Source organism: Gobio gobio, assembly GCF_949357685.1.
Source record: "Gobio gobio genome assembly, chromosome: 3".
Lineage (NCBI taxonomy): Eukaryota > Metazoa > Chordata > Actinopteri > Cypriniformes > Gobionidae > Gobio > Gobio gobio.
In genome coordinates this window covers 44,212,414-44,225,477 of record NC_137099.1, presented here as the reverse complement: position 1 = coordinate 44,225,477, position 13,064 = coordinate 44,212,414, and the positions used below count along the sequence as shown (strand labels likewise).

General features: G+C 40.7%; 1 protein-coding gene across 7 annotated transcripts in view; it reads left to right on the top strand.

Moving 5' to 3' along the window:
• kdm2aa (lysine (K)-specific demethylase 2Aa) overlaps positions 1 to 12,309 on the top strand; it is a 34,573-nt gene extending 22,264 nt beyond the window's left edge. For 5 of the 7 annotated variants that reach the window (XM_079813099.1, XM_079813097.1, XM_079813100.1 and 2 more), the window contains 10 exons: positions 2,832 to 3,083; positions 3,168 to 3,284; positions 5,333 to 5,419; positions 5,623 to 5,781; positions 6,098 to 6,124; positions 6,868 to 8,018; positions 8,683 to 8,846; positions 9,007 to 9,153; positions 9,243 to 9,458; positions 11,133 to 12,308. In XM_079813099.1, coding sequence (XP_079669225.1) covers positions 2,832 to 3,083; positions 3,168 to 3,284; positions 5,333 to 5,419; positions 5,623 to 5,781; positions 6,098 to 6,124; positions 6,868 to 8,018; positions 8,683 to 8,846; positions 9,007 to 9,153; positions 9,243 to 9,458; positions 11,133 to 11,314 — 2,502 coding nt within the window. In that variant the 3' untranslated portion in view covers positions 11,315 to 12,308. Of the gene's footprint in view, positions 1 to 2,831; positions 3,084 to 3,167; positions 3,285 to 5,332; positions 5,420 to 5,622; positions 5,782 to 6,097; positions 6,125 to 6,867; positions 8,019 to 8,682; positions 8,847 to 9,006; positions 9,154 to 9,242; positions 9,459 to 11,132 lie in introns of all 7 variants that reach the window. The other 2 variants (XM_079813102.1, XM_079813101.1) reach the window with 1 other exon arrangement.
• Positions 12,310 to 13,064: the final 755 nt, after the last annotated feature.

The window sequence follows — 13,064 nt, the reverse complement described above, 5'->3', positions numbered from 1 at the left end:
AATTTGTTTCTTTAAGTATTTTTAATTGACTTTACAGAAAACACGTTAAGTGAACTTAAAGAATTTTTCTTTTTGTGTAGTTTTTGGTTTATTTCATGCCATACATGAAATAATTGGAATAACAGGGTACCCGCAGGATCTTAAAAAGTCTTAAATGTCTTTAAATTCAAAATCAACATTTTAAGGCCTTAAAAAGTCTTAAATTTGCGTATTGAGTTTAGGTCTTAAATAATTTCTTAATTTTCCTACGTCCATGTAAAGGCCCGGGTATACTTCACTTACCGCGCCCGGACGCGTCACGCGCGCAGCCCTGTCCGCGCGTCTTTTAAAGTATACTACACAAAGGATGCGCGCGGAGGATCGCGTTCGACACATGCGCAGTAAAAAAGTGTCTATGCTCTACCAGACATCGGAGGGCAGCACTGAGTCCTGTCATCAAAGGGACATTTACTGGGCATGATCGGAGAAGAACTGTAGTGGATCCACCATTGCAACATAGTTTGGAAGAAACACTGAAGAATCAAAAATTCTCTCTTTTTTTCAAGCGTGTTGTTTTTAAACCGGTCTTTGCACACTCTTCTTCGACGGCTGAACACTGTGCTCAATACTGTGTGTATTGCCACCTAGTGGACTCTTCTGTACTGCTGGCGCATGCGCTGTTGCACGCGGACCGTCCGCGCGGTCTCAAAATTTGGGCTGCGCGCGGACGGGGTGTGCGGCCGGCCGCGAGCCCTCCGAATGACGAAAATTACGTCACGCGGGCGGTGCACGAACGCGGACGGCCAAAGTATACCCGGGCCTTTACGCTACCTCTTGCTCATTGAAATGCTCCCGCAACATTTTAGTGAGAGTGTGAGAGTGTTGTAGTTCGTTTTTTCGCTAGTGAGAGACCAACATGCATCTTATATTGCAGCCAATCAGCTTTCGTGTTATTGGCGCGAGGCTCTCTCGGATTGTACCACAGACACATCAAACAGATTTTATTCTTCTACTGACAGTTCTTCCAGCTCCGCGATCGTGAAAGCAAAGGCGAATCTTTCCTACCTGCCATCTCGCATAATGACCAAATAAAAGTATGATATGCCCGATAGCACTAAAAAAAGAGTTTAAAAAGCGATGTAAACCCCGAATTAATTCGCTACTGACACTCAGACCGATGTTAGACTGGCCGCGGATTCTGTGCTCGCGTTTGCCGCCTGTCAGCGCTCGCGCGAGTGTAGCGAATCTTGGCTCATTACTGTAGATCTTAAAGTGAAAGCAACCCAATATAGCCTAGCCTATTATACCCGCTCCTGCCTGTGTCGTTAATATTAATCAAACAACAACAACGGGGAAAAACAAACAGTAGCCTACCTAAACTTAAAGCACTGTTTGTATCTGTATATATAAGTTGTATTTATTTGTTCTATTGTCAAACAAGATTCATGCATTTTGTTTGTATTGCCATGTGTGACTATTGTGCATCTAACATAATGATATGGTAAATGTGGCATCCTAATTATGAAAAAACAAACAAAAAAACATGCACATTTCTGAAAATGACCACCACAAAATCAGTAATTTTGATCTCACAAAAAATACATACACACACACACACACACACACACACTACCGGTCAAAAGTTTGAGAACGGTAAGATTTTTAAAATGTTTTTAAAGAAGTCTCTTCTGCTCACCAAGGCTGCATTTATTTGATCCAAAATACAGCAAAACATTTTTTTTTTTACAATTTAAAATAACTATTTTATATTTCAATATATATTTTAAAATGCAATTTATTTCTGTGATTCAAAGCTGAATTTTCAGCATCATTACTCCAGACTTTAGAGTCACATAATCCTTCAGAAATATATTTTTTTACTTTCTATTTCAGATAAATGCTGTTCTTTAGAACTTTCTATCCATCAAATAATCCTAAAAAAAATGTTTTACACAACTGTGTTCAACACTGATAATAATCATAAATGTGTGTTGATCATCAGATCCTCATATGAGAATATTAGTGAAGGATCATGTGACGCTGAAGACTGGAGTAATGATGATTCGATCACAGGAATAAATTACACTTTACTATATATTCACATAGAGAACAGTCACAACAGAACTGTCACAATATTACAGCTTTTTTGTATTTTTAATAACATAAATGCAGCATTGGTGAGCAGAAGAGACTTCTGTAAAAACATAAAAAAATCTTACCGTTCTCAAACTTTTGACCGGTAGTGTGTTTGTATATTAATCCTGGTGAGATTGAGCTATGAGGAAGTGCAAGTGTACTAATACTTTGTTCAATTTGAATAAATTAATTTGCTTTGCAAGTAATTTTGTGATTCTGCATTTCCTTTTGTACGTTTCTTTTTTTAATTGCGTGATATAGGTCTTAAATTGAATTCATAATAATCTTGAAAAGGTCTTAAATTTGACTTGGTGAAATCTGCAGATACCCTGAATAATGAATTTGATCGCAATTAGGAATAGCTTATTGTATTATCTGTTTTAATAATTTATTTTATCTTGATTTTAATTTAATATATGCTGAAACAAAACTTTGTCCTGACAGTGATTTTTCATTACTATATGAAATGAAGTGCTCAACACGAACGCAACACTTTTGATTTTTGGTGTATCTAATATGACTATAACATTTTTTGTTGCTCTGACAATTGTGACTACCTAAATAGGTTGATTTTAATCTAATCAAGCTTGATTTAACTTTTGATGCATAACGATGTTTAAAACAAAAACCCTAAAATCTGCAGTTTCACTTTTTTATTCTGTTCTAAACCCACCACACTGCAGTGCTTACCTCCTTTTATTTTTTTCTCTCCCAAGCCCCCCTGGTACCAGCCCCCTCCTCCCCCTCCACCTGTCATTCGTCCCAAACTGGCAACCACACCCATTATTTCACGGCCAGTGAAACCAGCCTCCAATATGTCGGTCCTGCGACGGCGCCGCGTGCGCTGTAAACGCTGTGAGGCCTGTCTACGCACAGAATGTGGAGACTGCAACTTCTGCAGAGACATGAAGAAATTCGGTGGCCCTGGCAAACTCAAACAGACCTGTGTACTGCGCCAGTGTCTTGCTGTGAGTGTCTTCACCTTGTGCATTGTTAATGTAGCCTTCCTTTGTTTGCATATATTTATCTCTTTCTCTGTGTTCTCTCAATAGCCTGGTCTGCCACTCTCTGCTGTTTGTGAGATCTGTGAGGAAGGCAACCAGGAGACTAGTGAAGAGCTCATGGAGTGCTCCAACTGTGCTCAGATAGCACATCCTAGCTGTTTGAAGGTACAAACTTTGTTACTACAGCAATTCAATCCACTTCTCAAAATCCTTTATTCAGATACATTTATCTGGTGAGCATAGTGACTGAAGGCTTTGCAAAGTGTGGGCATCATCCGTTCTCAACACAATCGAGTTTAACAATCGGCTGCTGGAAGAAAAAATCCTATTTCTGATCGCCAAAGAGAAATTCATTTTAGCACGAGTCCTTAATGTATAAGCCTTCAAGGACAGACCTACCACAAGCTTTTGATGAGATTTTACCATGAGAGTTTAAAGGGTTCGTTCACCCAAACATACAGTAAATTTTTTTGTCATTAATTACTCATCCTCATGTCGTTCCAAACCCCGTAAAGACATTTGTTCGTCTTCGTAACTTTAAGAAACATTTCTAATTATACCCCCCCCATTTGTCCCCATAAAGTAGAGTTTACCAGGCCCCACACAAACACACTTCTAATCACACACACACCTTATAATCTAAGATAAATTGCTTATAATGTAAAAATAATTCATTTAATTTGGTTAGCCATATCGGAAATTGCAAGCAAAGTAGAAACTGTCTATTTAATCAATATCTATAGAAATCCATTGGTGTACCAAATGATTAAAGGGTAACTTCAGTGATTTAGCATTAAGCTTTGTATTTAAACTGGGTCATTTATGCTGTAGAAATGTGAAATTATTTTTTAATTTGGTGCCTTCTAGACTGAGAAAAGACAGAAAATGTATTTTTGTCTCGTGGATGAAAGACAACAACTCCCAGAATGCACTTGCTTCGCTGCCCTACGAGGCCACTCTGTGCACCGTCGTTTTGATCTTCATAGTAATATAATAATTTCTTTCAGTTAGGAAATAAACACTATTGAAAAGACACGTTCAGTTTTTAACTGTAAAGTGTGAGTGAGCCGAACGAAAGTCGCATCACAGGCGCAGCAGTGTCAGGTTTCCTCAGCAGTGTCAGATTTCCTTCATCACGAAGAGCTGAGGTAACGTTAAGCGCCAGTCTGGCACGTTTTCTGATCGCATATGGAAGCTTAACTATCACAGGAATTCATTGAAGAGTTGAAACGCTCACTTTGGTCTGCATCGCACCGTTATGATTGTCCGTTCGGCCGTCTGTGTCTTACATGTGAGATCTCTCCCCTATGGGCGGGTTGAAAACATGCGGAAGAGCTCTATCTAGCTCCTGTAGTCTTTAGCCTCTGGCCAAAAAAATCCTCAGATGACGCAAAATGACGGTATTTGCGTCATTGGAGGAATTTTTCCAGAAATAAAATGCATAATTCTCTCGTCTCAGGGGGATATGAGGGGGGAAAGTACCATAATTTGAATAAACTACCGGGTTTCTACTGATACAAAGCCTAATGCTAAACCACTGAAGTTACCCTTTAATTGATTAACCATTAAGATCAGTTGGATTAAATAAAAGACAAATGAATTAAACTGAACGAGAAGAGATGCAAATCAAAAGTTTGATAGTAAGAGCTTTATGAAAGGCAGTTACTGTGAATGAAACATTTATAAAAATGAAACGCTTATTTTGTGTAGTGAAAAGGATACTTTGTGGTTTTGTGTATTATACTAACACAATTGAAAATATGCTGCAATGTTTGAAAAAAGTGCACTTTTGATGATCTGTTGTGATATTAGGACAATGAGTTTTGAAAATGTACACCTTGCTTGTAAAAATAGTACCAAAGCGAGTGATATACTAACTAAAACAGAAATAAAAATGTAATTAAACTATATAGACATTTAAAAAAAAAAAAACATACGACTAACGAAAATAAAATCTAATCAAAAATCTTAACAAAAACTAATAGTACATCAATGATACTAAAGATGACTAAAATGTGACTACAATTTAATATCCTTGCTGAATAAAAGTATGTAGTAGATTTTAAATCTATGTTGTATTGTCATTGCTGATTACATTGTCATTTGCTATGCTTTGTGGGGCAGTTCAGCTCTATTGATATGAGTACCATGATGATCTATAGTTGTACCCTCTGTACAGTAAATAGTTTTACTGATTAAATCTGTTTCTGTAGACATCTGGTGAGGGAGTGGTGAACAAAGACCTACCGAGCTGCTGGGAGTGTCCCAAATGTGTGTTCGGCAAAGACACAGATTCTGAGGTAACATTTTTAGCACATTCACCCACACCCAGATGTGTTTTTTTGTTTGTTTGAGCGTTTGTTCTAATGCTACTAGCTTATGCAAGCCTGCATACATACACAATCATTCACACCATGTAGAAAAACGCATGCCGAGAGCTTACTGTGTTGTACACACTCCGATGTGCGTGTGTAACAGTAACGGCTGTTTTCCTGTGTGCCAGTCGTCAGGCAGTGGTGATGACATCACGGCACAGGATGGGTCAGGTGGGCGAGGGGGCGAGGGCGGGGCATGGCACGGGGTCGGGCGGCCCCCCTCTTCTCTCTCTCACGGGTCGCTCCAGAAGCGGGCAGCAGCCCCTGAGCAGCGGCTCAGGAAGAGGGTGAGAGGCTCCGCCTTACTCACGCCACTGCTGCCGCATGCACAGCTGCTTCAGTCTCTTCTCTGCTCTCTCTACCTCTTGCAGTAAATTCCCTCTAATTTGTTCCACCTTTTTTGTGTCTTCTCTCGCTCTCTCTTTGGCCCACCCTGCCCTGTTCATCATCATCATGCCCAATCATTGCTTTGACTGACTGAGGGTTTCAGAATAAGCTTTGTGTTTGCAGCTTGTGTGATTCCATTCAGTGATCCTGATGTGTTCATCGCTGCTCTTTCTTTTCAAATTCATATTAACCACAGTATGCTATTCTGTTTTGCAGCTAAAATTGGAGGGCGGTAAAACGCATGTAAGTTATTTAATTGTATTTATCAGTGCTTGAATGATTTTCAAAATTTTTAATGAAAGTAACATTAAAAACGCAAATTGTTTAACTTTTAACATTTTAATAATTTTATACTGACATGTTGCTTATATGACTAGTAGCAGACTTTTGTTGTGATAAATATTATTATAAATCTTTTTTTTTTTTTTAAGTATGGGCTATCGTTTAGCTTGTTTTGCAAGTTTTTAGGCCCAGTTTCTGGATGGTTTAGAACTTATAATTAACTGCCTATTTTACAGATACAGTGTTTAAAGAATAATATTTTACTGCATTAATATAGGCTCACACTTATGTTAAATTGACTTCCGTTCATGTGGTAATAATTATTACTTTTTTTAGTACTTTATTATTACTTCATGTGGAACACAGGAAACAAGCAAGCTCATGCATTTTCCACTGTTCCACAGTTTGGTAACTCAGACTTGGAAATTTGTGTGACCAATAGAAAATTGATACGTCACAGCATGACATCTTAGTTGAATTAAAAGAATGCAAACGTTAAAGCTGCACATTTACAATAGTGTAATTAATTGTATATTTTTATTTTTACATTCATTATATCCTGAATTATGTTTTTAACAAGGATATATCACACATGATATTAAATGAATGACTTCCTGTCTGAGATTAGAGGTGGCTTTAGTGTGTTTTTTTTTTTTCTTTCTTTTATTTACTGTGTCTCTTACATAGTCTTTTCTCTCTTTTAGAAACGCAAATCTTCATCTCTTGATCCTCGCGTGGCTAAAATCTACCGGCGACATGGAATGGAACACGATGATGATTCAGGTAGCGATGACGATGGAGATAGTGGAAAGATGCCGTCAGTCCGAGGGGGTGTCTCTTCATCCCGGCGCGGTTATGGAGCTAGTAGGCGAGGTGTTTGGAGAGGCTCCTCGCATCGAGGGAGTCGAGGGGGAGGCAGCCTGGCAACAAGTTCGCTGAAAATGAGGCGAGGACTAGGGGCAAGAGGGGAGAGAGGGGGTCGGGTTAGGTTACGAGGAGGATCCCAGATGAGGCGACGGCGCTATGAAACGGATGACGACGACGACGACGATGATGATGATGATGATGATGACGACGATGATGACGATGAAGATGATGATGATGACAGTGATGATGAGAGGCATCATGGCCGGTCAGAAAAGGAGCATCGCTCCAGGAGACGGAGACAGAGAGGTGATGACTACGATGATGATGATGACGAGGATGATGATGAGGAAGACAGTGAGGAACAGGACTTTGATGGAGAGGATGATGAGATGGAAGACTTAGATGATGGAGGAGAGGAAGATGAGGATGGAGAGAACCAATCAGACTCTGATCCTGATCCACCCGTCTTACTTGTCTCAGACTTGAATGATGATCTGCTGAATGATTCCTATCTGACTGTGACGCTCCAGCGTCCTCCAAAGGCCAAACGTGACCCGGGCTCCATTGTACCCAAACTCGAGGCGGCTATGTCTCCCCGCACACCTAGCGGTCCTGGCTTCATCCAGCGCAAAACGCTACCCAGGACCCGACTCAGGAACAGCACCTCGACACCCGCCGGGAATGGCCTTTCTCAGTCCAAAAGCGCCCACACTTCCGGCCGCCACACGAGGCGGAGCTCAAACCAAGATGGTCGGGACAGAGACACAGCATCACCTTCCTCTATGTCTTCTCGTTCCTCTGTTTCTCCACCACCTCCTCCTCCAGCCGTCTCCACTTCTTCTCCTCCTTCTCTCCTCTCTCATCCCTCATTCCGTGATGTAGGAAACGAGCGTGGCTGTGAAAAAGACATTTGGGTATCAGTGTTCCGCTACTTGGGTCGGACAGACTTGGCTGTGTGTATGAGAGTCTGCAAGGCTTGGTACAAGTGGTAAGTGTAGTACACAGTTTTCTTTTAATTTTGTGGGGTGGGGTTCAGACACATTAGGGCTGAATGATTAATTGAAATTAAACTGAAAGTGTGATCTACTTAGTTATGCTTAGATAATGGCTTAGTGTGATTTATCAAGTTGCAAAGGCTGCAATTTAAATAAATGTGCTGCAGGTTTTAGAGTGTAGCACAGCACTGTGTCCTTTTACACACAAACAGCCCATGACCAGTGTTTTGCATTTGAATGGCAACCATCTAAACAAATTTTAAGTGAGAATAGGTTATAAATCTGTTGTCAACAAATTAGAAGCTTTAAGGGCTTGCTGTGGTTTTCAACCAGAATAAAAGCTATATGGTATAACATTTAAAAGCAAAGAACCCCCCCCCCCACCCGATGTTTATTAACAGAATTATTAATATTGACGTGTAGTCATATTAAATGGGTTCCATAACAAACAAGTGTGAATGTGGCCTGCGACAACCAAAGTTAAGAGAGACACACATTAACAGCGGTTAATTTAAGCTAAAATGTTTAGCCCACTGAACATTTGCACTAAAAGAATGCGTTTATACAGGTGTTTATAAATTGTTTTGTGCTATGTCAGGCTAAATTCTTGTATTTGCTCTGATCAGTTGTTGTGGATCCTCTCCTCTCCTGCTGCAGGTGTTGTGATAAGCGCTTATGGACCCGAATAGATCTGAGTCGTTGCCGGGCACTCAGCCCTCAGGCTCTGTCAGCTGTCATTAAACGACAACCTGTGACACTTGACCTCTCCTGGACACCTGTATCAAAGAAACAGATTGCCTGGCTCATTCATCACCTCCCATGTACGGTTAACCCAAATCTCAGCCTTTTACAGTCTAAATGTTTTAATATGTATAGGAATTTTTTTTAATAAAAAGTGCACTAAGATAAAGACTAAAATACTCACACTCCTTCTCACTCTCTCTCTCTCTCTCTCTCTCTCTCTCTCTCTGTTTCTCACAGGTTTAAAAGATCTAATAATGTCAGGTTGTTCTTCATTATGCGTGTCAGCATTAAGTTCGCAGAGCTGTCCGGGTTTGCGAACACTTGACTTGTGTTGGGCCGTAGGCGTCAAAGATTCACAAATAAAAGACCTTATTGTGCTCTCAGGTGAGGCATTCATATTTATTATTATTACTGGGACTGTACCGTGTTAGTTGAAGTGACTCATTCACTTTTCTCCTTCTCCTGTCATGCAGGCAGTGAAAGCCGCAGTCGATTGAGAGGTTTGCTTACTCTGCGCTTGTCTGGTCTGGATGTGAGTGACTCTGCCCTTAAGATGATCGTCAGACATATGCCTTCACTGCGCCGGTTAGATTTGTCTCACTGCCAGGGGCTCACAGACCAGTCCATCAACCTGCTCACTGCTACTGGCTGCAACACTCGCAACTCACTCAGACAGCTCAATCTTTCAGGTACCCCTGATCTTCTGAAAATACCCTTGATATTTGATTCCACATTTTGCCATATTTTAAGATAGGACAGTGAGTAAACAGGAAGTGAAGCGGGGGAGAGATGACCTGACAAGCCAGACCCACATCAAGATGATGGGTCTGGGAACTCGCCATTGGCAGGGCTCAATCCGAGGGGTGGGATAAACGGTTGTCATTCAAATTCCCTCTGCACGCAATAGGATGGTGCTACAACCAACCAGGGCAACGAAGAAGGTGAAGCGGAGCTAGTTGATAGATTAAACTTTCGCCGTATCCGGTTGGCAAAACTCTGAACACATTAAAAAAAAAAAAAAAAAGTGAATTGAGCTCTCTTTCGTGTATTTTTAATGCCAAAAACAAAATGATTTCAAAATGTCAGTTCAAGTGACAGTTGGTTATGTAATGCTTAAATGCTTAATGTATTACAATTGAACTAAACTCGTTAGATTTTAGGAGACTACATCTACTGTAGATTTAGTCGACTAAAACTAATAACAATTCAGGTGACTAAAATTTGACTAAAACTAAATGGCATTTTAGTCAAAAGACTGACTAAAACTAAATCAATTTGCTGTCAAAATTAACACTGGTTCACACTGCACTATTTTACCGCAGATTTTCACTCGCCGACAGGCTTTGTGAAATCTCCGACAAATGTCCGAAATCCTAGGCAAATCGGTGCTCGTTCACGCGAGTGGCAACCACGCAGTCTGAAGACGCGATCTGAGAGAATCGCTGATGAGTCACAGATGCCCGTGAGATATTTGGCATGCTAAATATCTGGACTTGTCGGCGATTCAAAATCCTGCTGTGTGAAATGTTTTGACTGAATGAAAGTTACATCGGCGATGACCTACAGCCAATGAGAGAGCAAGATACAGGGCTGCAGGAAGTTCGGGGAGGAGTTCTAGACCAGAATATGAGTATTTTAATAGACGTAAATAAACAAAGCACAAACATTTGCTTGACCAGCCGCAACAGCAGCACATTGCAGAATGATTTATTTGCCTTCAACTCTCCTTGCTCCTTGTGTCTCCCCAACCATTTTCTCCTCCATAATCTTTTTTCTTTTTCTCCTTTTCGCTGCAAATCAGCGCACAGTCAATTTGGATAGCAAGCGTCTTGCGGGCTATCATTTTTAATAACAATTTCAGTCTCGCTCTCGAACTCCGGTCTCACGCACGCGTGATCTTACTTTATTTCTTTGTCACTTCTCGCGTGTTTGGTTGTGAAATGTAGTTTGCGCACTGGACAGAGTTGTCTGCGATTCTTCCTATTGTTAATTCATGCAGTGTGACACCCCCTGTCGCCAATCCATCATGCAGTGTGCAACTGAACGCTACCCCAGAAAGTCATGCAGTGTGAAAAGAACAGTGATCCGACTACTCTGAAAATCGTGCAGTTTTGAATTAATTATTTTTGAGGTTTTATGGGTTTGTTCTATATGGATACATTTTATGTCTTAAACATGTCTTAATTGAATCAGTCTTTAATTTGATCTTTTAAAAGACCCTGCAAACAGTAATGACATGCACGTCTTTAATTTGATCTTTTAAAAGACCCTGCAAACAGTAATGACATGCACATAATTGTACTTAAGTCTTGATCAGTCTGGCACTCACTGATTGGTGGTTTCACTTTTTTCTGTCTCTCTAGGTTGTAATAAGTTGACAGATGCGTGTCTGTCTTATATGAAGCGATTATCTGCACTGGCTCTGTTGGATCTCCGAGGCTGTAGGAACGTGACTCGGCTCGGCTGTGAAAACTTCATCTCTGACCTGTCCTACTGCACCTTATTCTGTCTGACAGAGGACAAACTCATTCAGAGAATATCGTAACGTGCACACATATACACACACACACACGCATACATACACACACAGTCTCCGCACAGCTCTGCTTATTGAGCTCACGAGTGCTCCATCCCACTCAATACAGGCTGATCTAGCCTGAACAGGAGGATGAGGCTGAAGACAAGAGATGGGTGGAAGGATATGGCCGCTGTTTTACAAGTAGGGTAAAAACAGGCTGACAGGGAAGAGGTCATTTTCAGTGAGTAAAGTGGAGGATTTTACTCCCACAACCCACAAGGCCGATCCAGGCACATCCAGTGTGTGGCTTTTTCTTCTTCTCTGGGCATTCAGCCTTATCCAAAGTGACTTCTTCTGAAGATGTTGCCGATATGCTTGAAACTGAACTTCATAATCCAGTCCAAGTGGGATTTGGTGAATGAGGAAGGGAAGGTTTGATCAGAGAATTCTGTGCAGGTGTGACCACTGATGTTTTGCCAGACGATCTGTTTATGTCAATGATGAGCTGCAAGGAGGAAGAAAATGACATGGCACATCCTGATAGTTCTCATCTGCCACAACTAGTTGATCAAAGAATGTAGTGGCAGCACAGGATGAACCGGAATCATAAAGACTTCAGCATATTGATCCTGATCGTTCGCTCATGCTTTCTTAGTGACTATGAACGCAAATTTTGTTAGTTCAACCTCTGAAGGTTTTGCTGCCTGGATGTTTGACACTTAACCCAGCACACTAAGTTTTTACTCACTCGTACCAAACTTTTTGTTTTCTTTCATCTGATGGTTTGTACTTCTGCTTGCTGTCTTCTCAAACGGCCGATTCACCCGCATTCCCCTGTCCTGGGAAGGGTTGCTCACAGTTTAGGCTAAATTGTTCATTTACCCTTGGAAAGCTATAATTTAAGTGCAATTTGTAGCAACACAATAGCAATTATTTTCAGATAACTTTTTTTGTAATTGGTGTTCATTTAGTTCGTTTTTCTTTTTCATGAAAAAGCTGGAAAAATAAAGAGTGGGAAGCAAACAATGTGTTTGATTTTTGTTTATACTGCATTTCATCAGAATGCATGATTGTTACTTCATGAATCTATCGAGCTTAGACCTAGTTTTCACTGATTCGTAGAGTTTATCATGCATGATAAAGGCTTTTCAAGATTTTCAAAACGAATGTGGAGTATTGGTCAACTGATATGAGTTTTTAATGGCCAGAGAACAGGGTGGCTGATCTACAATGGGGTCCAAAAGTCTGAATCCACGTTGAAAATCTGGTATTTTATTCCTGGTAATTTAGTCTTGGGGTTTAGACACTTTTCAAATAAGTAAATTTGTCACTGACTATAGAAAACTGTTCAATTTCAATCAGTTTGGGGGTTGCCAGTTGGGGACTAGTTCACCACAGATGTCCTGTTAGAACTTGAAACCCTATTGCTTCTTCATGTCTCTTTGCTCTTTATTTCCAGCACATTGCTGGTTCCATATGTTTGTGCATGTGTGTGGTTTCATACAATATACGCACACAAAGGTGAAGCAAGCACCGAGTCCGTTCGAAACACACCATGCTGAGCTATTCACTAGCATTAATCAACGCCACCTGCTGGAAATGGTCGGAGCATAGTGTCTGCTGCTTAGACAGTGCGCTCTGACATTGGCTGATTGCCAGAGCAAGTCTCTCAGACACAACTTTCAAAATACAAGTCACAATGGGCCTTTTTAACATTGACCATGTGACCACCTTTGTACAAAAGGTGTGATTTCCTTTTCTCCATTTGAAGCATACT